This window comes from Phoenix dactylifera, chromosome 4, assembly GCF_051530095.1.
Source record: "Phoenix dactylifera cultivar Ajwa chromosome 4, Ajwa_hap1_PhDact_Kaust_v1.1, whole genome shotgun sequence".
In the NCBI taxonomy this organism is placed as follows: Eukaryota; Viridiplantae; Streptophyta; class Magnoliopsida; order Arecales; family Arecaceae; genus Phoenix; species Phoenix dactylifera.
The window spans coordinates 47877973-47901896 of NC_143193.1; the positions used below are offsets into that span (position 1 = coordinate 47877973).

At 39.2% G+C, this 23924-nt stretch overlaps 2 protein-coding genes across 26 annotated transcripts; one reads left to right on the forward strand and one right to left on the reverse strand.

Moving 5' to 3' along the window:
• Window positions 1-13: 13 nt before the first annotated feature.
• LOC103715356 (cleavage and polyadenylation specificity factor subunit 3-I-like) lies at window positions 14-13867 on the reverse strand. 2 transcript variants are annotated; one of them, XM_008802957.5, is made up of 5 exons: window positions 13318-13867; window positions 13097-13194; window positions 5307-5352; window positions 5055-5204; window positions 14-1952 (listed from the first exon to the last, which is right to left on the reverse strand). In XM_008802957.5, exons 1-5 carry the CDS (start codon window positions 13474-13476, stop codon window positions 315-317), a joined length of 2091 nt encoding a protein of 696 aa, XP_008801179.3. In that variant the 5' UTR covers window positions 13477-13867; the 3' UTR covers window positions 14-314. The 2 variants fall into 2 exon arrangements, with proteins under 2 accessions (XP_008801179.3, XP_026663682.3); XM_026807881.4 differs by lacking the exon at window positions 13318-13867 and having other exon boundaries at window positions 5307-5401; window positions 13097-13195.
• Window positions 13868-17590: 3723 nt separating this feature from the next.
• LOC148714121 (uncharacterized) lies at window positions 17591-22900 on the forward strand. Of its 24 annotated transcripts, none has more exons than XR_016400330.1 (6): window positions 17591-17869; window positions 18050-18134; window positions 18548-18854; window positions 19039-19118; window positions 19367-22558; window positions 22673-22900. XR_016400330.1 is itself a non-coding variant. In XM_088720234.2 (6 exons), the coding sequence occupies exons 3-6, from the start codon at window positions 18742-18744 to the stop codon at window positions 22800-22802; spliced, it is 330 nt and encodes a 109-aa protein (XP_088576360.2). In that variant the 5' UTR covers window positions 17591-17869; window positions 18050-18134; window positions 18548-18741; the 3' UTR covers window positions 22803-22900. The 24 variants fall into 24 exon arrangements, 8 of the variants coding, with proteins under 8 accessions (XP_088576360.2, XP_089786354.1, XP_089786353.1 ...); XR_016400332.1 differs by having other exon boundaries at window positions 19390-22562; XR_016400329.1 differs by having other exon boundaries at window positions 19390-22558.
• The last annotated feature ends 1024 nt before the right edge of the window (window positions 22901-23924 follow it).

Consider the following 23924-nt stretch of genomic DNA (forward strand, 5'->3'; position numbering starts at 1 on the left):
CTAAAGTTCAGAATTATGAAATAACACCCCCTGCAAGAACTTCATTAGAGGATGCATAAGAGACATTAATCTCAATGACATTAATAAGTCTACAACATCTCCCTCAACCATCCAAATATCCCATAAAACTTGACTGAGGACAAATTTCCAAAATAAAACCTGTTGTGTTAGATAATTTGATGATTACAAGTACTGAAAAGTTTCTCATAAACAACAATACCCTTGAGGTCAAAGCCTCTTGCTAACTGCTTATGTGAGACATAGCACCAAAAAGTCAGCAGAGTTGAATAGCAAATATACTGTCGTTACACATCTCAAGACGCTGATAGCGGGATTGGTCTCACTGCACTTTGTATCCGTCTGAATGCTGTCTTTACTCTCTCCTTCAACCCCTCATTCTCACATTCTACCTCACCATTCTTGCCATCCAGACGCGCCACATCCCCATCGACAGTCACAACCAGTGTTCCTTCCTCTCCAATCTTGACATCCCCAAACAAGGATACAAAAAGAGCATATATTACCTTCTGCGCCATCTTCTCTGTTTCCTCCTCTGTCTTCTTGGCCTCTGCAACTGCTGTCACCTTTGGACCTTCTCGGCTAATATTCAAGATCATAGCTACTACAGAGTCCGAAACCATGTCGCTTATGGGGTCTGATGACCACTGCAATGTCACATAGTTCTCTGACTCCTGCCTTATCGTCACCCTTTCATGCACAATCAATGTTGGTACATCAGGCTCTTCTGATGGGGCCTCCACACTCTCATATATCTGCTTCAACCTATGCTTTATAACTCCAAAAGCACCAGAATAAGGGACAGAGATCCTCTGGGTGATGTTCGCTGTGGACAGCTGTGAGAAGACATGGAGATCATCCGGTGCCATTATCTGATATGTAAAGCCCTTCTTGACCAGTAAGCCGCTGACAGTTTCCCCAACTTCTGGTGTCTTTTCAGCCAGCCTTCCAATTGTTTTGGCCATTTTTTCAGAACTAAAATACATCTCCACAGACTGGCAGTTCTTGGGGGAAATGATCTTAGCATTCCTATCAGCAAATTGGGTTATAAGCTTCTGCTTAAGCCTTGCCATCTCGTTGGCTTCTCCATGGACAAGAATTATATTGGGAGGCATGAGCTCCTTTAGGAAGGTGCTTGTCTGTGCAAAATCCGCATGAGCTGAGAAGGAGATGTAATATACCTGCATGTTGAGAGGAGAAGTGAGGCCATTCATTAGGGTGACTTCTTTTGGCTCGTTGATGATGGTTTTTGCGAGTGTCCCTTCCACAACATACCCAGGAATAACACAAGCATTCTTTTTATCTGTGCACCATTTATCAAACAGTTGTCTAGAAAGCCCACTCTGGAGGCCACCTGGACTTGCCATAACCACTGATGGACCCACATCATCAAAGTTCTCTATGCTCTTCAACGGAGAGATGTGCTTAAAATCGAATGGGTTTGAGTTTGCAAACTGGTTCCGAATCCTCTCATTCATGGAATTTATATAGGTCTGGTAGACAGCCATGCATCTCTTGGCAAGAGGGGAAGCATAGTAGATGGGAATGTTATGGAGCTCTGCATGGTTAGACCAGTACTCATCCAGGATGAGGAGGAGTTCTTGGGCTCTGCCAAGGGCAAAAGCCGGAATAAGCACACGGCCACCTTGGGAGACGGTTGAGTGGATGACATCTGTAAAGCGCTTCTCTCGGATGAGGCGGGGCTGGTGGAGCTGGACACCGTAGGTGGACTCAATGATACAGATATCAGGGGAGAATTGTGGAATTTCAGCAGCTCGGAGATGGCGGTCCTCTTCACGAGAGTAGTCACCAGTGTATAGAACCCGGACACCAGCAATATCAACCATGAACATGGCAGCACCCAGAACATGACCAGCAGTGTAGCACCAAAAGCGAATGCCATTCACTTCAAGTGTCTGGTGGAAGTCAATGACCTGGAGACAAGGTGGACAGTATCTTATCTTGTATGATTGCTTCTATTTATTAAAATCTTTAAAAAGGTCATGTCAAGATAAAGATATTCAAAGTAATACTATGTTCGTGTTGGCATTGGACATACAGACTTGTCAAGTGATCAACCACACATATTTACCATGAACACTTTACTGATCTCTAATGTTGGAAGAGGCTTCACTAAGCAGGTGACTGTCCCAGCTACTTTATACTGTTCAATGTCCAGCACTAATTTGTAGTATATTGATTTGTCATTTGAGGCTACTTTTCAAGAGAGAACAGGGGGAAAATCATTCTCCATCCAAAACTTAATTCAAGCTGCTCCAGTCCATAATGAAGAACCCATCCAAGTGTTTATCTGACTCCACTGCAAAATCTCCTAACTCCTTAAAGAAATAAGGTAAATTATAGCGAAGTCCACATTTTGCTAGCCATGCAGCCTAATGAGAATTTAACTGTACAACCTTTACTAACATTATACCCACTTCCGGCCCTAATTCCCTTGCCAACTTCTTGTTATGTCACTTCATGCCCTAAAACTTTAACCCTCACCCCCCCCCCTTTTTTTCCCCAACGCGCAATGCACACAGACAATGATATCTAATTATCTAATACTCATCATAAGTTGCTATAAACAATCTCACTCACCCACTAGTTTGCATAGCCACATCCACAAGCATAGCCCTTTTGAATTCTATCAATTACTGAAGTGCCAAAGAACCCCTTAAAGACATCTGTTGTTGCCCAGTATGAGAGTAAAGCAAACAAGACAAAGACCGGATGTTTGGGCATACAAAGACTGAATTTGCCCTATTTGTTGTAATTCCATGTCTAACAAGTCATTTGGTAGTGACTTTCAACATTTCTAAAGGTAAAATATAAATATATGGTGCTTTTTAGATGAAGGACTGACATTAAACTTTCAGTGGGAGTGATCATTATTGTAGATTGTACCTCAAGTTGCAAGAATGACAAATTTGGTGTGAAAGTTTATGCCTGCTAAGAAAAGAATTTGTTTCAGTTCGATAAAATGAGGTGAAGAGATGAAGTGGCAAGAAGATCAGAGTGATCATATGCAGAGGTCAAGCTCCCCCCCCCCCCCCCCATCATTCCCCAATTTACCTCCTCCAGTGTTAGTCAATAGATGTTATTCGTTTCCTTGTCATTTGCAAGATACACCTGAGGAAAGAATGCATTCCAATTAAGATAGCATCAGGAGGGTTTTTAGCATTCTAAAGGGGAATGATGTTTATTGTGCTTATCAGATCTTTTGTAATAATATAAGCTTTCATCCAGCTTTCTTCCCCTCTCTCTGCAGAAATCAACAAGGTTCTCAACTGTCAAGGCTGTCAGACAGTTCCACAAGGAGAGGACCCCGAATTGCATAGACAATTGCTAGGCACCTATTGACTCAGGGGGTCCATTATTTTTCTTAAAGCATGTGTTAGGAAAAGCAATATCTTATTATTAAACTACAAAACCATATCATTTGAGGATGAAAATATGTACCTGAAAACAAAAATTAAGGGATACAAGATTTCAGATTAATAATCAAAACATGCTGACATTTGTTTTAAAAACAACAAAAGGACCACCTGAGTCTCTAGCCGGTCTGCCATAGCATTTAGAGGTCCTCTCCACTTGGAGACCACCTGACTGCCTTGACAATATTGACTCCTGGCATCATTAACTTAAGACCTAGGGAATTAAAAATAAACTAAGACATGATAATTTCCTACATAGAGATATTGTTGGAAGGACCCTCACATTATCAGATTATTTAGAAACACAACACAATTAAAAAATTTTGATATGAAAAGGTTGTGGGCCCTCCAATCAAGTTATAACTAAAGGATTAGGAAACTGTAACAGCCTGACTTTTCTTCTTGCTATTACCCATATTTGACCAAAAATATGTCATCCTTTAGAAAAGGAGTATTTTTCTTAGGAGAATGGGTAGCTGCCATTGTTAGGGCACCCAGATATACTAGCCACAGTTACTTACTTGAGATTGTGCTGCTAAAGAACAAGAAGAGACACACCAAAATTTATGCAGGAATATCTTTTAAACTCATGGCACCTAAAAAATAATTAGTCTAGCATCTAAATGATGGGGAAGCACATAAAAGTATTGAGACATGCATAAGATCCTGCATACACTAACACGCCTGCACCGTTCTGGTGCTAAAGACCAGGTAAAGTGAAAGAAGGAAAGCTCGCTTGTGGTTGACATTAACAAGGGAGATTTCGAATCTCAACAAAATAGTTGGTCTAACAATGCATTAGCTTTCAAGGCTCAACAAACTTGAGAACAGGAGAGACAAAAAAAAAAAGTTCTGATAACAGAAAATCCTAGATTGGAGAAAAATATAGCTAACATTAAGAAAGATCTTAACAGAATTAAAATCTAAAAAAATGTGAAGGAAAGAAGAAATAAAAATATGACAAATGGGGCTTCCAAGAATCTTCAGGACGTATTATCTCTACATAACTTCAAAATGGGCATACCGAGGATCAACAGATAACTGGAAACATTACCACTCATACAAAGTGGAACCATTAAACATTTAATCATGCATGAGGTAGCTGAAGCCTGATGACTAAAAAACAACTAGAGCAATCTATGTTGAATAATCTTTTAAGGCATGAAGGAGAAAAGTTTAAAATGTTTTATCATGATGGAACTTGATGAAAGCAGTAAAGTTTGATAAAACAAGGAAAGTCATATACTGAAATTGGAGGACCATCAACCAAGCAAAGCTTCTCAACAATGCCAATAGGAATCATAGAGAAAGGTCTGGCCCAATATGGATAATTTGATGAAGGTCATCATAGAATAACTATGATCTTTGCAGAAACAGAAGTGCACAAATGAAATTCTGATGTTTCTTAGATAAGCTAAGAAAGAGGTTCAAAACCAAAATAAAAAATATAAGTTCAGCTTCTAAGAGCAATCATTTCAGAAGCAACAGACTGCATATTTATAAATAAAAGAATAGATAGTGGAGAGTGAAAGAAATCAGAACGAACACACAAAGGCTGAAAGCCCCCTGATATGAAGTTGTTAAGAAGCTTTATCTTACCTCAATTTTGTCCATTGTCCGAAGAATATCTTGCTCATCATACAGCATATCCTCAACAGAAACTTTGCTCACTTTCACATAATCTGACAAAAGCAACCTGTAAATAGCCTTAGTTGCATGCGTCATGAAAACCCGGCCCTTGAAAGTAGTCTGCAGATTAGTTTCAAATATTTAAGGACACAAGGAAAGAAAAATTATGAACAATCGGTGGAAAAAAATGCATAAGCATCCTGCAGAATTATCGACACATACCTTCTCCAGAAAGTATGGCAATGAGGCAGCATGATCAAGGTGAAAGCTGCAAATTAACCACGATTCATTAGATAAATCCACTTTCTTTGAAGTGTCTAAAAGACATATGTGGGCAAGGTAAAGTGGAGAGTGCAACAATGATGCTAAAGACTCGAGAAAGGTAGATGTTTACTGTTCAATAAAATCACAAAGAAATCAAAGTATGGTTCCTGACACAACCTTGGCCAGTATACATATTAAAATTCCAAAATTTGCAACCCAAGTTCTGCATTGGTTCAACAGAAACAACTCTAACACAAATCTAGAAAGAGGGCCTCCCATAAATAGGGATGGGAAACTCAAAATTGTTGGTCAAAATTAATAGTCTCCAACAGGATTTCCTTAAATATTGGGTATATTTCTAATAATGAATCTCATATATCAGATCCTTTTGTGGCTTTTTATCTTTTAGAGGGATTTTCTTCCTGTTTGGGCTGCAAGCTCACAAGGATTCCTGCTATTTGGCTATCTTCAAAGTAAACAGAAGGTATTGTTAAAGCAGTCTAGCATAACCAAGTTAACTGAATGTCTCTATTACAACTTCAAAATTCAAATAAACATTTGGTGTGCTTGAAAAGGGAGAGCTTAGCAGTCCTACTGATGTAATAAGTGAAATTTAGGCTTTTTTGAACACTCAAACACATGCGGATGCAAGAGGAGGTGTAAAGATTAAAGGATAAAAAGGAAAGGAGAAGCCCATCAAATCTGCAACCCTAGGGATGCTAGAAATTATCTTTCCAGATTGCTTGTTGCATTCTGAAAAACTCAGGGTTGGATAAACAAGGCCTCCATTTAGGCCACCCATTTCCCTCCTCTACTTTTCCCTAAACAACAGGATCCCAACCATATGTGGGAGTTATCACATAAACAAAGTGGCTGGGCATCCATAGACGCTGTAATCCTTGTTATCAATTTGGAAATTGACACCACTGTTCATGTGCATTCTACACCTAGATATGATTAGATTTATGGCTTCATGAACCACATTATGAACAAGATCAGAAACTCACACATGCAATCAAGTGGCCAGTTAAACTATTTTGATACAAGAGATTTAGTCATTTGAAATCATTGCATCAGCCATTGGATGCTTAGGTCACTAAATCTTTTACATACATGCAGGCCCACCACACCTAAGCTCACTTGAAGTACCGAGTGTTTTATCAAAGCTTGGACAAAGCAGAAGCTAACTTGCATGAATGTCTCCAGGTGGGACACTAATAGGGGGCGCTCTCGGTCCCCAAGCTCCACACCATTGCCTTCCCTTGCCTCTTGGCTTCTTGCCGAATTGCAATGTTGCCGTGGACCGATTGGAAGGTAAACGCCAAGGGTTTGCTCATAGGAATTGGAAGTGGCAACAAATTCCTATGCCCAACTTGATTGGAACACATAGTCGGATGGATGAAAATTGATTGCACGGTGGCTATTCATTTGAACTAAAATGAAGAATACAAAGTACAAGTGCAAACAAATAAATCTAGTGGGGTATACAAAGTTTCCGCACTAGCCCAATCTGCTAAGGACTCGGAAGGAATCCCTAATAGCCCAATCTAGCAGAGGTAGACATTCCTCTGGCTAGCCTAATCTAGTGAGAACTTGATGTGGATCTCCCTAGCCCAAGCCCTAAGGCCAAATCATACAAGTGGACTCTTCACAGGTTTCTTCACAATCAAGATGCATGACTCGTTTGGTTGGCGCGCGCGGCCGTTGTCTCATTTGGCTAGCGCGCTCGGCTGGCTGGGCTCGCAGACACTGGTGCATAGCGCGCTGGGCTGGTCGGGCGCGCAGACACTGATGCGTAGCACGCTCGGCCTCTGCCCTGCTTGGTTTGCGCCCATTGTGCTGATGGGGCGAATTCTGGCGCGCAGGACCACATTATACTGATGGGGCGAATTCTGGCACGCGGGCTGGTCCTGCGCACTGTCATTGTTGTTGTTGTCACGCACAAGCGCTGCTTTGGCCTGTTCCTATTTGCCTTCCTTTGCCTGTTTTGGCCACCTAAGGATTGGCCAGCCTCTAGGCTCATCAGTTGCACAATTTGGTCCCCGAATGTTGCTTGGACATCGCCTGGCTGAGTGCCATGGCTGTGTGATTTTGGGGGGGTTTCCATCAATCTCCCTCCCTTCAAAAATATTCTTATCCTCAAGGATGAAAGTTGGATATGACCAGGCTACCTCATCGCAGTCCTCCTCACTGCCCACGTCCAGCAGGTATGCCTGGCCAATCTTGCACCGATGCTCACGGCTCCATTTGTCGCCGCATTTGAAACAGAGACTGTGCTTGATGCGGTCTTGAAGCTCCTCTTGGGTAAGTTTCTTGACAGGCTGCGGCTTACTGCTGGATGTCGCGGCCCCTTTTTCTCTAAAATTTGCTTTGGGTGGTAGGAATTCGGTGACCTTATTGTCGGACCCATCCTTGGCCATTTGCCGCTCTAGCCGCTAGCTTTGATCCAGGATCTCAACCATACGCATTGCCTCCTGCAACCTGGTCAGCTGCTTGAGCTTTATCTCCTTGGCCAGCCATGGTTTGAGACCGTCAATGAAGGTCCCAAGCAAGGCTTCTTCGGACCATCCGCTGACCAATATTTGCAGCTGTCGGAACTCATCGATGTAGCCTCGGACCTTGCCTTCTTGTTTAAGTTTGGCGAGTTGGCCATGATGGTTGATGACGGAAGAAGGTCCCCATTGCATCATGAATTCATCTACAAAGGCTGACCAACCCATTCTCCTGCCTTCCTTCTCATATAAGGCCCGAATCAACCTCCAGCACCGGTTTGTCCTGCCTTCTAGGTGAAAACTAGCAAGGGTTACTTGACCAGTTCTTGGCACTTCATACACATCAAAGTACTGATCTGCCTTGCCCAACCACTCATATGGGTCTCCTCGCTAAACTTTGAAAAATCTATTTTGGGTGGCTTAAGCCCTCGCTCCCTTGACCGAGGACCCCCCTCACCAAAGTTTTCATCCCGACCTCCTCTCATTCTCCTCTCCCTATGCTCTCTTCGGCCATGAGGCCTTTGAGCAGGAAATGACTCCTCTTCTGCCATAATTTCGTCCCCATAGTAGTCTTCTTGCCTCACACCTTCTCTATTTTCTTCAACCCATCTCTCCAACACTATCTCGGGTCCTTCTATTCTACTCTCCAGTCTCCCGTTTTCTCTCATGCCATAACCCCAACTGCCTTCTTCACTCTTCTCTTCTCTTGCCTGGCCCTGCCTTGAGGCATGCGACCTAAACCTCTCCCTCAAATTTTTCTCTCCCTCTCTCTTCCATTCTCCTCACCAATCTTTCTAAGTTAGCATTCATCTCCCTTCTCATCTCCACTCCTCTTCTCATCTCGGCCAAGGTATCGAATAGGGTTTCCAATGCCCTGCCAAGTTGCACCGAGTGGCCTTCCAAGGCCTCAATCCTTTATTGGTGGTCATTTGAGTTCCCCACGGATTCCATCTTTACAAGGCTGAAATTCAAAAAAAAGAAAATTCAAGCCTGGCGTTACCTTTTGAGATATATTATCTCAATGAAAGCACCAATAATGGGGGGCGCTCTCGGTCCCCAAGAGCCACACCATTGCATTTCCTTGCCTCTTGGCTTCTTGCCAAGTTGCAATGCTGTCGTGGACCCATTGGAAGGTAAATGCCAAGGGTTTGCTCGTAGGTATTGGAAGTGGCAGCAAATTCCTACGCCCAACTTGGTTGGAACACACAATCGGATGGATGAAAATTGATTGCACAGTGGCTATTCATTTGAATTGAAATGAAGAATACAAAGTATAAGTGCAAACAAATAAATCTAGTGGGGTATACAAGGTTCTCGCACTAGCCCAATCTACTAAAAAATCGAAAGAAATTTCTAATAGCCCAATCTAGCAGAGGTAGACATTTCTCTGGCTAGCCTAATCTAGTGAGAACTTGATGTGGTTCTCCCTAGTCCAAGCCCGAAGACCGAATCATACAAGTGGACTCTCGACAGATTTCTTCACAATCTAGATGCATGCCTTGTTTGGTTGGCGCACGTGGCTGGCCGAGCGCACAAGCACTAGTGCGTAGCGCACGCGGCCGTTGCCTCGTTTGGCTGGCGCGCTCGGCTGGCCGGGCGCGCACCCTGGTGCGTAGCACGCTCGGCTGGTCAAGAGCGCAGACACTGATGCGTAGCGCGCTCAGCCTCTGCCCTGCTTGGTTGGTGCCCGTTGTATTGATAAGGCGAATTCTGACGCGCAGGCTGGTCCTGCACGCTGCCGTTATTGTTGTTGCCGTGCACAGCCGATGGTCTTGGCCTGTGCATATTTGCCTTTGCCTATTTTGGCCGCCTAAGGCTTGGTCAGCCTCTAGGCTCATCAGTTGCCCAATCTGGTCTCCGAATGTTGCTTGGACCTCGCCTGGCTGAGTGCCATGGGAACGTAATTTTGGGAGGTTTCCATCAGACAACTGATTTAAATGATTGCTAAATTATCAAGACATTCCATGGGAAGGCCTAGACAAATCTTATTAAGGTAAGAGTTTAAAAGGATATCAAGAAAGCAGTCTCATCCAGAGTTTCCTTTCTTATCTCTTCATTGGTTGGTCTATTGCTAGCTAAGGCATAAACTCGAATGTCCTGGGCATGGGATTCAGTTGGCTCTGGTTCATGGTGAGACTTATCAATTCGGCAAATAAAAACTTAGGTTTTGGCACTTGCATTTAGTCTTCAAATCAACAAACTATCTAGATTCACTTTCCGTTGATCCTTATGAAGAGGAAAGGCTTACTTATCAAGCTTCCTACTACTGCTTTAGGCCCTGTTTGGGGGAACTTTTGGAGGGCCAAAAAGCAGTTTTTGGCCCTCCAAAAGTACTTTTAGATAAAAAATGGTGTTTGGTAAAATTTTCGGAAAGCTGTTTCAGCTTTTGCGGAAAGCTGAAAACAGTTTTTGGGGAAAAGCTCCAATTTAGAGCTTTCTGAAAATGTTCTTTTCAGCTTTGTCGAAAAGCTGTTTTTGGGACCAAAATACCCCCATTTAAATCTCACTTTTTTCCCCAAAACCCTCATCCCACCTCTTCCTCTCTCACCCATCCTCTCCCTCTCCCTCTCTATCTTCTTCTTCCTCTCAACGTCGCCGCCTCTGTTCTTTCTTCCTCTTTTTTTTTCTTTTTTTTTGTTTTGGGAGCTCATGGCTGCCCACAGTGGCAGCCACCATGCCCGCCACCATCCATGGCCGGCGACCCTTCTATATTTCAATAAAATAAAATAATAAATAAATAAATAAATAAAATAAAAAGAAAAATAATGAGTAAGTGGCAAATAATCTGATCTAAATAAATAAATAAATAAAAATATTAGTCATTATTTAACCAATTTTATCACCTAGCTAGAAAATTTGTTAGAGAGATAAATGATCATTAGAAGGATGAAAAATTAATTTACACTAATAATTATAATATTTTATATATTTATTATTGTATTATACTATAAATATAATATTATATTACATTATATCATAATACATTGATATGTTATGTTAAATAATTTAATATTATATTAAATTATTATTCTATAATACATAATGTTATAGTACTATATTATAATAATATTATATTACATTACATTAATATTATATTATATTATATATTTATGTATTAATACGTATTATATTTTATTATGCTCTGTTGTATAATACTGGTAATGTCCTTTATGATTATTTTGTCACACAAAAGTACTTTCTCAGTTTGTTTACCAAATACATGTTAAAGTGCCACAGCACTTTAGAAATGTAGTTACCAAACAGCAAACAGCTTTTTATAAACGCTCTGCTTCAGACAGCTCTACTTCCAACAGCTCTACTTCCAAAAGCTCTACTACTAACAGCTCTCCCGAACAGGGCCTTAATCACTAACGGGACGGAATCTGCGATTTGACTTGATCCACTAAGCCCTTCAACATGGAAGGGTGTGATTTGCTCTTGAGCTTCTCGTCTCCTCAATGGATTGGCTCATGCTACGTCAAATCCAGCTATCACCAATTGAGATACTCGAGTTCTAATTAGAATCTTAAATATATGATTTATGTTAGTTAAATTAAATCCCACCACTTCTTCCCATCCTCAAGTCTCAGATGCGAGATTTTCTCATATTTGTTTCTCCCAAGGTTTATCTCTCCCACGTCTATATAGCAAGCTCGGCCTCCCTTAAGAGACAACAGCTCATGTCATGAGTTCTACACCTTCATCGTAGTGACGAAGATCTCAAGGAGAGAAGCATCCATGAAGAGATGCCAATAGAAGAGAAGCTCCTTGCCAGCAAGCTGTCTTCGTGAGATAGCTTCAAACTTAGAAGGTGAAGACTGACATCCATCAAAGAAGAAAGAGAAGCTTTGAGTCTTGGTGATCCATTTCTCCTCCATTATTTCTTCTTTATTCCACTGTAGCTATCATTTTCTGTCTTTGTTGGTTCACATGTTGAAGTCATAAAACAATAGATGGACTCACTGTCCACCTTTGAGTGAGAAAAGAGATGATTTCTTGTTTCGCAGAGACAAAGCCAGGTCCCTTTTAAAATTGTTGTCAATCACAGGATATTGCTGGTTATGCTTCTACTATTCCTGTAATAGAGAAAATCTAATTTACAGGTCTGATCGACTATCTACTTCAAGCAAATTAAAGACCCGTCAAATTAAAGACCCATCAGGTTTCTTTGCCTCCAAATATCATCCTCGTCCAATGGTGGATCAAGGAAAAGAGGCCATTGCAATTCAAAACATTAAAACTGGATTCTGGACACATCCATCAAGAGCTGCAACATGTTATCTATCAATCTGAAAAAATATATACTTGAAGCCATTGAAGGAAGACCTTCGAAATTTCAGGTAACTGAATCTGGATTCTGGGTATATCTGCTAGTGCCTGCTTAGTCCCAAGATAGGCCATAATAATTGGTACGTCAAGTAAGCTTAGGTATGATGGGCCTACATATACTTAAAAGTTATAGTGAACCAAGCACCCAATAGTTGGTGGAATGGTATTTAGATGACTAAATTTCTTGCATCATAATAATTTAAATGGTCACTTGGTTGCATGTGTAAGTTTCAGATATTGCTCGTATATGGTTCATGAAGCAATAAATATAATCGTATCTTGGTGTAAATTGAAAAGACATTGGGGTCCTTCGAAAATTTTTCTTCACATTGTTTGCTGACAAGTTATGCAAAAAGCATAACAAAAAACTTGTGATCACATCAAAAATTAAGAGGTGATAGTGAGTTGAGCTTTTTATATATTTTGCCAAAGGAGCAACTTTAGATTGAAGAGAGATCCTCTTCTTGCCATCCAAATTGTTGGGGTTTCAATGGAACTTTGCTTGTCTCCCATACCATCGATTATCGAGCAAAAAATTACAATAACAACTTGCATCGTTTTAAGCAACCATGCGTTCATGCTTCCACATCCTCGCATCAATTTTGACATCGGATGTCAATATATCTTTGTCCCAACTAAGAAAAAACATCAAAAGCAAATGACTCACTTTTAGCACTTGGCTGCAACACAAATAAGTTTGATATTGAGAAATTACCGAAATCAGCAGGGCAATCCATGATACAGTCAGTAACAAAATATAACAAGAATGAAATTTCCTTTTATTGTTTAAATGTAGAACCATTTCACATAATCAACATAAACCATGACTTCACACAATTCATATAAGCATCAAGTCCATTCTTAATTTTTCTAAATAAATTTTTTATTTATCAACAATTATAGAGAACGAGGAGGAGTAACACATACTGAGTCACAAGAAGCACGTCGATAGTCGAAGGATCGATCTCATCAAAATATGGCAAGGCAGCCATCCCCGAGTACGCTGGATGGATTCCACAGTCGAACTGCCAACCACCCAAAACAAACCCACTCTCAATCTCACGGAAACCAAGCTCACAACACGAGAAATGAATCAATAGTAGACACGGTAGACAAAACGGGGGAAAGAAAGGTTAAAGCTTTTATACCAAGATGGTCTTCCCTTTGTAGGACATATACACACAGGAGCGCCCCACCTCATTGCCGGCGCCCAATGGGGTGATGGTGAGCCGATCCCCTTCCCTCGTCGCCGTAGATTCCCGCCTCTTCAGCGCCGAGCCCTGGCCGCCGGTCATGGTGGACGCCATCTCTAAACCACCAAATGCGCGATCTTGGTAAGCTGGGCTACAAATCCATCTCTATACGTAAGAAATCCTTCGCTTTCCTAGGGTTTCGGCTGGACAAAGGATAGAATCTGAGCTCTAAACTGGATTGACGGTTTTCGAAATGGAAATCTCGCAGTCGGTGAAATGATACGAAGAGATATTGGAAGAGAGAGAGAGGGAGGACCGAGATTTCTGTTGAAATAGTTTAGGGTTTGGGATGCCTAGTCTGATTCGTGATAAGCGGGGATTCCCTAAAACCCTAGCAGGGATCCCGGCGCTTATAGTCGGCAATAGAAAATCATGAGACTCAGTCTGAAATCGGCGGTTCCAAAATCGGCTGCAAACTACCCTTCCACATGCGCGATGTAGAGGTGGTTTCTTCATGGGATTGGGGCGTTTTATATCTGGCTGTGATTTCATTCATCATAGTAACGTCAAAGTATATTTTGATAAATACATACTAACAATATTAGTATAGGTAGATTTTCTTGAATATATTTTTTATTTAATTTATATATGCATTCTATGGTTAGGTTGTGATACATTCAAGATTATTTGGTTGTACATGCTTCCTAAAAAAAATTAAAAAAAATTATTTGGTTGGAGGCCTCGGTCCGGGGGTCTGTACGCGAGGAGAGGGGGTCCAGGGGGACTCGTGATGCCTACCTGGCCTATCACTGTTGGCTGGGGAGGAATACATGGGTTTTCGATGGTGAGAGCCACCATCCGAGGTTGGTGGCGGATCGAGCTCTACGGCTTGCGGCGGAGATCATCGGCGCTGTTGAGTCTACACCTACTGGGTTGGCTAGGGACATCTGGGGCCCCCATTCTGCTACTGCAGCGTCCAGGACGATACTTGTATCCTGGGTGCCCCCACCCCCTGGCTTTCTCAAGGTGAACTTTGATGGCAGTGTATCAGCGGATGGAAGCTGCGGAAGTGTGGGATTTATCATTAGGGATCATGATGCCAGACTTGTGGCGGCAGGTGGACGCAGGATTTTTGACTCATCAGTGGCGACCGCAGAGCTTCAGGCGGCCTGGGAGGGTGTCTCCTATGCGAGGCGGGTACTTGGTGAGGGTCACTTCCTTCTCGAGGGAGACTCGACCACGGTGGTTGGGTGGATCCGGGGAGGGGGGTACTCAGTCGACGACCGGCCGCTGCTTCTCGATATTCGTAGAGCGTTGGGGGAGACTGCCTCCTACCAAGCCTCGCACGTATATCGGGAGGCAAACGGTGCGGCTGACTGGGTTGCTTCCTTCGCGGCTCATCATTCGGGAGATTTTCTTTGGACAGGCCACGATGCTGTGCCTGCGTCCTTGCGTAGCATTTTGTTTTCTGATTTTGTAGGCCAGCTTCACGCTCGTCATGTGTGAGCGGCCGATTTACCAAAAAAAAAAAAAAAATTTAATGATATACTTCTCAAAATAAAAATCCACATCATTGATCATCTATGATGTATAAAATACCTCGAGACTAATAACTATTTATTAGAGATCTCTTGCCTATACATCAAGCAAGCATAAAATAAAGCTAATAAACTAAAGTATATTATACACTATATAATTTCAAGTATAAGCCTTTGATTTTGATATAAATACTTTAAAACTTATGTAGATCAAATTTTAGTTGATTTGGATGTTTCTAGACTATAAATCAAATAAAGATATGGCATCATATTTTTAAAATTATTCATTTTCCATCGATTCAATGCATGACAAAAAATTCTCTTAAAATTATGTATTTTTTTGCTTTTGAATATTTTATGCAGCATAGATCATGTTTTACGATGTCAATTTTATCTTAAAATATTCGTCATCGTATATTTTCACTAAAAAGCATTAGGGGTCAAATACATTCAAGTGCATTCTAGCCTAACTCTATATTTTCTTCATTTTTTGAATTATTTTGTTAGTCTCGAGCGTGTGAAAATTTCATTGGTAGATATCAAAACATACTAATTGCTTTTGTAATGTCTTAGAGTATGACATATGTATAAATGGCTATAGAAATATAGTAATACAGATCTTCATAAACATGCCAATCAAAAACTTAATTTATAAAGTACAATGGTCCAATGAAATCTCAAATGCGATATTTATTAGTTCTACAAAGATGAGAGTAAAAGTGGACATTTCTTCTTATATAGGAACTAATTAATAATTTCCTGACGAAATCTATACTATATTATTGAATGAGAGATGATTATACAACAAAAATTTTGTTTGTCAAAAATGTTGTCCATAATTATTAAATTATAAATGGATATTTATGTAATTGAAGATTATTGTCCTTCTCTCTCTTTGTCTCTCTCTCTCTTTCAGCCTCCAATCCAAGCTATCCTAACTTCCCATGTTCAAATTTGAAAAGGTTCTTAATTATATTTTCCACATGTCTCTCTCCAATCTCATGCATAGTAACTTCCCAAGGTCAAAATGTAAAAGGATCTCTCAAATTTCGATTTGTCATATCTTTGTTTTAAATTTTATCTTTACATAAAAAATCATATCTCTCATATGAATAAGCTTTACATTTCAAAAATTTGAGATATATTATGTATTCTCTCTTTCAGCTACCCTCCTTTTTATCTCCAACACGGATTCAGATCTCCTTGTTCTCCCTAAATCACCGATTCCCTCGGTTGTCCTCGTTTACTCAGATTCAGTTGGAGCTCAAAAGCTTGTTCCAACATCCCCCACCCCAAAGTAAATGCTCTCCACCTCTTCTCACCCTACCAACCCCAAAAGCACACCTTCACCCTCAAAGTTCTCTCATAAATTTACTTTTTCATAGTTTTTATTTAAATATACATTGATATTTTATAAAATTTTTATTTATTTATATTCTTTTCATCTTTGTTACATCTTTAAACTTTTATTTTTATCTATATTTTTTTATATATTGTGTATCTATTTAATTCTTCTAATTTTTTATTTTTTATTTTATTTAAATATCTATTCTTGCACGAGCTTTTAATTATATGTTAATTCTATTTATGTCATCCATTTCTTATGTTTTTTTTACTTTTTAATGTTGTTATATTCCAAAATATCAATTTAATTGTTTTGTCCTAATTATGTAGTTGCACATTACGCATTCTTTCTACAGTTATTTTTGCTTACTTTACTTTATTTTTTATTTTAATTTTTCTCATTTGATCAACATCTTTTTGTTTTTTTATTTTATTCTTTTTCTTTCTTTCTGCATAAATTTTCATGCTTTCTATATAATTCTTTTTCTATTTTATATTCGTTTATATTTTATATAGTACATTTATTATGGTTTTATCAAACGTGTTTGCCGATTTGCTCGTAATACAAAAATAAAATCGATTTGTGCGTCCCATCCGAATGAGTCGTTTATTCAACATAAAAATAGTTAAAAATTTATACAATAACAACCATCTGGTGATTAAAAACATCGAAACAGTTGGGATGAGCCTCTGATTTAATAAAGATTCACGCGATTTTATCATTTCTAGTCGGTGGGTGGTCTGGATGACCAATCTGGCCGGTTCGCGATCTAACCAGTTTAACCCACTGCGCGGATCGGTGACATAAGCACAAAAAAAATCCTAAATATCAAATTTTGTATGAATATTCTTTCAAAATTAATATTTGCACGTCTGTCCTCGTAAAAAAATTGTTTTTCTATTCTATCTTTTTTTTTTTATTTTTGTGTATGTACTTACGCCATCTAACATAATTAAAAAATTAATAGTTTCAAATTAAAATGATTAAAATATTCTTAATAAATAGATATGTAAAAGAAAATATTTATAAGACGATCGCGATAGAAGACAAAAAAGTGATTTCAAAATTTTATTTTATTTTTAATTAAAATAAATATAGTCTTTATTGACGGTGTTAGAAGAACTGTTATATTAGGAGTATTTATACAAAACTAGTGTTTTATGAGGGTAAAAAAATAAATATAAATTTTAAGAAGATGTTCGCGTAAATCTAAATTTTTGGAAGAGTATTCATTATAAAAAAAAAGTGCGGGTTGTCTCTTACCGGGTCGGGCGCGAATGCGAATTGGATCCGGGTCTATACCGGATGCTTAAGCCTCATGCGGGGATTTACGGAACCCAAATGCCAGAGAGAGCCTTCTGAAGGAAACCAGGATATGAGAACGGAGGAGCAAGAGAGATGGCTCCGAGCGTCCTTCTTTATCGTTCTTCCGCTACGCACTTCCTCTTCTCCTCCATTAAATCCGGCTTCTACCGGCGATTTCAGCGTGCAATTCTCTTTCTTTCCTCCCCCTCGATTCCATTTTTTCCTTTCATTTGGTGTTGGGAGACTTTGCTTCGTTATTTTGCCCCTGCAGTCTGTTTGCTTCAACTTCCTCAACGATTCCACTGGTTTTCCTTTTCATGTATTAATTCGTGATTCATGAATTTTCTTCTAATTAGTGCGACAGTACTATTTCATTGTATAACTGATGAAATCATGCGCAACTTTGTTTTTTCTTTCTTTTTCTTTGTGATTTTAATCTCCTATTCTATTTATGCTTTTTTTTTTGACAATTTTCTGATAATACTCGTTTTGAATTCAGTGACATGGGGAGTTTGGCAATCGCCATCATGTCATGTCAGATGCTATGCGGTTGCAAAAGCCGGAAAGGTTCAGCTGCCCAAGAAGTGAGCTTCCTATTAATCCCTCTCTCTCTCTCTCTCTCTCTCTCTCTCTCTGTGTGTGTGATGATGATGATGTTTGAACTCCTTAGTACTTATATGAATTTTCAGCGAAATAGTTTAGGTAGGAGGATCTTTAAATGGTTTAGAATTATGGTGAGATGGAACAATATCTGTTCATTCTTGCTAGTTTTGAATAAACTATAGTTGAGATGATCATTAACTCGTTTGGACTTTGGACTTTGCAGATTGCAAAATCATCCTTTTGCTTCTTAAGATAAATAATTAAAAACTAGTTTGCCTCCTCGTATTTTCTATCCAAAGCAAAATTTATGTTTTTATGTGGGAATTTTGTAGTCTGTAGTGAAACAGAAAATCTGTATAACCCAATAAAGGCCCACACTGTTCGTTTCTAACAGGTTGCAGGACTGAATTTTGAAAGGATTTCGACACTTTTTTCTGGTTTGCAGTATGGATCTGGCATTGACCTTACAAATTAGGGTGTCGCTCTTGGTTCATTGATGAGGACAAGGTTTTAAAATCTTTTATTAAGTGCTTGTCATACTCGCATATGTACTATGCTGTAACATTTGAGGCTTAGTAAAAGAAGCAAATGGGACCTTCTTCAAGGTGAGCACAGTCTTCTAGGTCAGGAACTAAAAGTTAATTTTCGGTGGAGGGGATATTTTATGAGTCCCACGACCTTGCCGTTATTCCCTGGAAATGGTAAAAAATTCCAAATTTCATCTTTATCCTTTTATTGGCCGAGTTGCACTGTAATCAAGTATGCTACAAATCAAGAAAGGCTAAACCCATGTCTTTGTAGTTATACTACAATACAATTGTTATAATGATGTTGAAAAGTACTTTTTTTAACTCAAAATTGTAACAAATACTGTCACATGTTTAGGAGAAGGCGATTGGATGAGGTATGTCTTGAAAGGTTCCAGCAATATAGCCGGACATTCATTCAATCATGGATCATACAAGGTTAGTTGCTCAGCAACTTCTACTTATTTATTTTTTTTAAATTACTGCCTAACTTCAATAGCTTTATAGGTGTGCTACTTAATGACAAGTAGTAGTGTTGATCCCCTAATGGATTTTGATGAATACAAAACACTAGAGTATAATACCATTTATCTTAACAATTTAATTGAGAATTTCATGTGCTTTATTAAGAATATTGTTAAGAAATGTCTAGGCAAGTTCCCATAATTTTTATGGATTTATTGAAGAATTTTTGAGATGAAGAAAACAGATCAGGGACAGCCGAGACGTCTCCTGATGGTCTCAGAGACGTCTCTGGCACAAACAGGAAGAACTGGCACGTCCGGAGATGTCCCCTGAAAAAGCGGAGTCGACTCTCTCAGAGAATTCCAGAAGACTTGTTTTACGGAGATATAACGGCGGAGTCGTCCCCGAAGTAGCGGAGTCGTCCCCATGCAAAAAGCGCAAACAAGCGGAGACGTCCCCGTAAAGCGCGGAGACGTCCCCGGAGCGCGGAGTCGTCCCCGAAGCAGCGGAGTCGTCCCCATGCAAAAAGCGCAAACAAGCGGAGACGTCCCCGTAAAGCGCGGAGACGTCCCCGGAGCGCCTGGGACGCGACTGACAACTTTTTCAGGTAGATTTGAATTTCAAACGGTCATATCTTTGTGTCTAACGGCTATATTTGCTTTTTGGGCTATAAAAGGGAGCTCTTAAGTGCTTCTCAAAATCTTCTCACCAACCCAACACAAGATCATTCAAGAGAGAAGAAAGAAAAAGAGGTTCAAGGGAGTTAGAGCTTTCAAGAGGAGAAATCAAGTGCATTCAAGCTTTCCCATCTGATTTCGAGCTCATCTACTCACTCCCACTTGGCAATAAAAGCTCGCATTCAAGCCAACGTAATCCACATCAGAAGAACCACCATCATCCACGCTTCCAACGGCAAAAAGGGTTCTTCCGATTTTATTGTTTCTCATTGTTATATTTGCTTCTTAAGAGCTTTCAAATCTTTTGTAAAACGTTTGAATATTGAGCTTGTTTCAGTCAAGGGACTTGGAACAAGGGATAGGCGTCCCAAGCCTAAGTTAAAATTGGGGGATTGTAGGGTTCGTTGTTAGCCCGGGGTAAAACAACGAGTTGGGTAGTTCACTCGAAAAACTACCGGATTGTAGGGTTCGTTGTTAGCCCGGTGTAAAACAACGAGTTGGGTAGTGCACTCGCAAAACTACCGGACTGTAATCTGGAGGATTATAGTGAAATTCCCAAGAGGTCTTGGGGAGTGGATGTAGGTGCTGGGGTGCACTGAACCACTATATGTTTGTTGTGTTTGTGATGCTTTTTGTCATTGTCTAACTTGCTCACTTACTTACTTAGATAAATTGCTTGCTTAACTCTTATCCACGCATCCTTTAGTTGCAAGCATATTCAATTTACTTAATCAAGTCTCACTCAATAAATCAAACTGTTGCTAAGTTTAAATTCCACTGTGCATCTATACAACTTAGCATAATTAATTGAAAAGTGTTAGAAGTAGCCTAAAAGTTTTAAAAGACCCAATTCACCACCCCCTCTTGGGTTGTATCCACTGGGCAACAAGTAGCTCTCTCTTTACCTAATATTCCATTCATTTACTTGCCAAAGATCTGAAATCTAAGTCATCATTTGCATAACAGCAAACATCCTAGGCCTATTATGGAACTTGCATGTGCAAGCAGTTGCTTTTTTGGTGTAGTGTTATTTATCTTTTTCTCTTTTAAAAAATAAATCTTTCGTATTTTATGGCTGAGACACTATTTTTGATTTATTTCCCTAATCTGAAACCTTATCTCATTGTTTCTCAATCTGTCTGTACCCTTTCTTTATATTTATCTTCTTGCGAAACATTCTTAGTTTCTTCTCATGTTGGTAGCTGTAATAATGTGCTTGAATGATACAATATCCTTTGATGATCTTTAACTAAAATTATAAACCTAATAAGCCCATTCCCATACTTCCCAAGTTTCATAATTTGGTATTTGAGCAGTGTTATTGAAGAAATTCATTCTAAAGAGGATTGGAGGCTAATAACTAATTATAGTTATTTTTAGGTTTAGCTATATGGGCATGATTAACCAAGTAGTCTAGTGAAATTTGAATTGATAGAATACTAGACTCGGAGAAGTGATAGACATGATGATGATGTTTATGGCATGCTTACTTGAAGTGGGCTAGGATGATAGGACATGATCTTCACTTTATGCATTAAAGAAACTAAATGGGTCATCATGCTTATGATTGAATTAAGCAATTAATTATGAACCATGAAGGGGTCAAAGTGACTAGATATCTTTCAAAAACCAAAATAAGTTAGTTTTAACAACCACCACCATCATCAACCACTGCTAACATTATTTTCTTTTTCTTTCCCCAGAAAAGCTTAATATTTTTTTCTTCCTTCTTTTCTTCAATTTTGAGGATTATCTCTTCTTTTTTCTTGAAACCAAATGCCACCTTAGTATATTAATGGTGGTATGCTCCTACCTTTCCTTAAAAGCAGAAATTAGTGCAGGAAAACACTATGAGGGCAAAGACCTGTGATCTAATTACCCAATTAAAACTGAGTTGGAATGCAAAATTATAGTTTCATAATCCTGTGAAGGTCAAAAGAGGGGATTAATAGGTTAATTTAATCATGAGGAGACTATTAGTACGACCTAAATTCCCTACCCCAACCTCCTGTGGATTTTGCTAGATAGGCTGGGTGATTTCATTATGATGTTGCAAAACAATGTAAACTAAATGTCCCGTGAGCTCAGATCTCATTGAGGATAGAAACAAATTCAGTAATCTTTTACTCTGATAATCATAACTTTTTTTATTTCTGCCCAAATTGTTAAAAAAAAAGGTGACAAGCTTATTAACCGTCCTCATAACCTTAAACCACATTCTCCTTGTCCTCTTATAAAATGGAAAAATAAGAATTTAGTAGAACAAGGTTTGAGTTTCAGTGAGCCCTCCAGTTTTCTTTACTGCTGAGCAGTATAGTGATTAACTTTTTTGTCAAAATGGGCAACCCTTGATCAAATCTTTCAAAACCATATATCTTGATCAAAACTTATAACTATTTTGCGTGCATAACTGATTTTGATCATAGAGATTCCTAAGTATAGTTTTTGGGCATATAGATTCATAGGTATGTAAATACTTAATGCAAAACCATGTTGATAGGTATTTCATGGGTACAATCTCTCTTCTTTTTTTGTCATGTTGGCTTTTCGATGCCTCATTGCTATTTTTTTCTTACAGTCTAAAATATGACACCTTATTTTGTTACTGTGGCCCCTCTATTTTCATATTCTTTATAGGCAAAGTTTTTGTGGATGGAGGAGTAGTAAACAAAGCTGGAACACCTGTATCTGAGAAATCAATCGTAGAGATAAAGGCTGAAGTTCCAAAATACGTATGTAGGTGATGCTTTCATGGAAACTGCCAATCTACCATTTCATATTAAATTAGTTGCAATCTAAAAGTATTGCTTAGCATTTTTCTTTGATCTGATTCATTTTCCTTTCATGCAGAGCAGGATACAAACTAGAGGCTGCTATTGAACAATTTGGTGTGGATCTTGTTGGAAAAGTAGCTCTTGATTCAGGGTTGTCCACAGGTGGTTTTACAGATTGTTTGCTTCAGCATGGTGCATCATATTGATGGGATTTGTATCATAAGAGTTAATCGTCAGCATGTTGATGATTGAATTTGTAAATGAATTGATAAATTAATAAAGTGTTATTTGGCATTATTCATCATTATTGTACATCTTTAAATGAACTTTTATATCATGAAGTCCTTAGGACTCCTTTTGTGATAAAGGAAGATTTATCTGTAAGTCCTTAAACTTGTTCGCAACCAAATGATATGTTGTTACTAAGACGACAGTATTGTCGAGATTAGGTCGTTGTGTGACATATACATTGATTGTTCTCTTAACCAAGGAGTGTAGAGACACTGATATATCAAACAGGTGAAGTATAAGAGTACAATTCACTGAACGTGACCAATTTTGGAATGCTCTACTGTCAAGAGACATTCTGAATGGATATGGGTATAAGTGTCCCTTAGATCTCAGATTACCACGGTGATTAATAAGCAACTCACTGTACTTTGGTACCGGACTAGTTGAATTTCTAATTCAGAGACGGAAGGCCACTGGGTGCAGTCAAGTACTTGCGAAGTCGGTGCATGAGTCGAGATAGAATTTGACCCTCTTGGTGACAGGAGATAATGCCTTTGTGTTCAATTTAGCAAAACCTTGGCCAGGGTAATCCTTGTGAGGAGTCACAGGATTTCTAAAGTTGAATCACATCATGGATGCACTGATTACAGAGTTGACAGAACTCTGAAGTCATCCTAGGCATTAGGAGTCATAGGGATGAATTATACGGTAACCATAGTTCAGGGTTCCAGAATATTGTTTCGCATATATTCGGCCTATCCGAACGTCGGGTACCATTGCTAGATGGTTACGTCGATTAGTACAGAAAGTTGTTTCTGTGCTACCGACTTAGGTTCGAACCTATGGGGTCACACGCATAGAAGTTTTCTAGGTTGATCATAGTGGCTGATGGATGATTAAGAATCATCCAGGAATAATTTGGTCAATTCGATTGACAAATTATCCTAAGCAAAAGTTGCATTAAAATAATTAAAGAATTATTAGAGGAATGATTGGCAATTAGATTGCTAATTAACTTAATTTGATTGAGTGATTGAGCTTAGGTTGAGCAAAATTGAATTAGATTCAATTTGGGCCATGACAGGGTTTGACCTAAT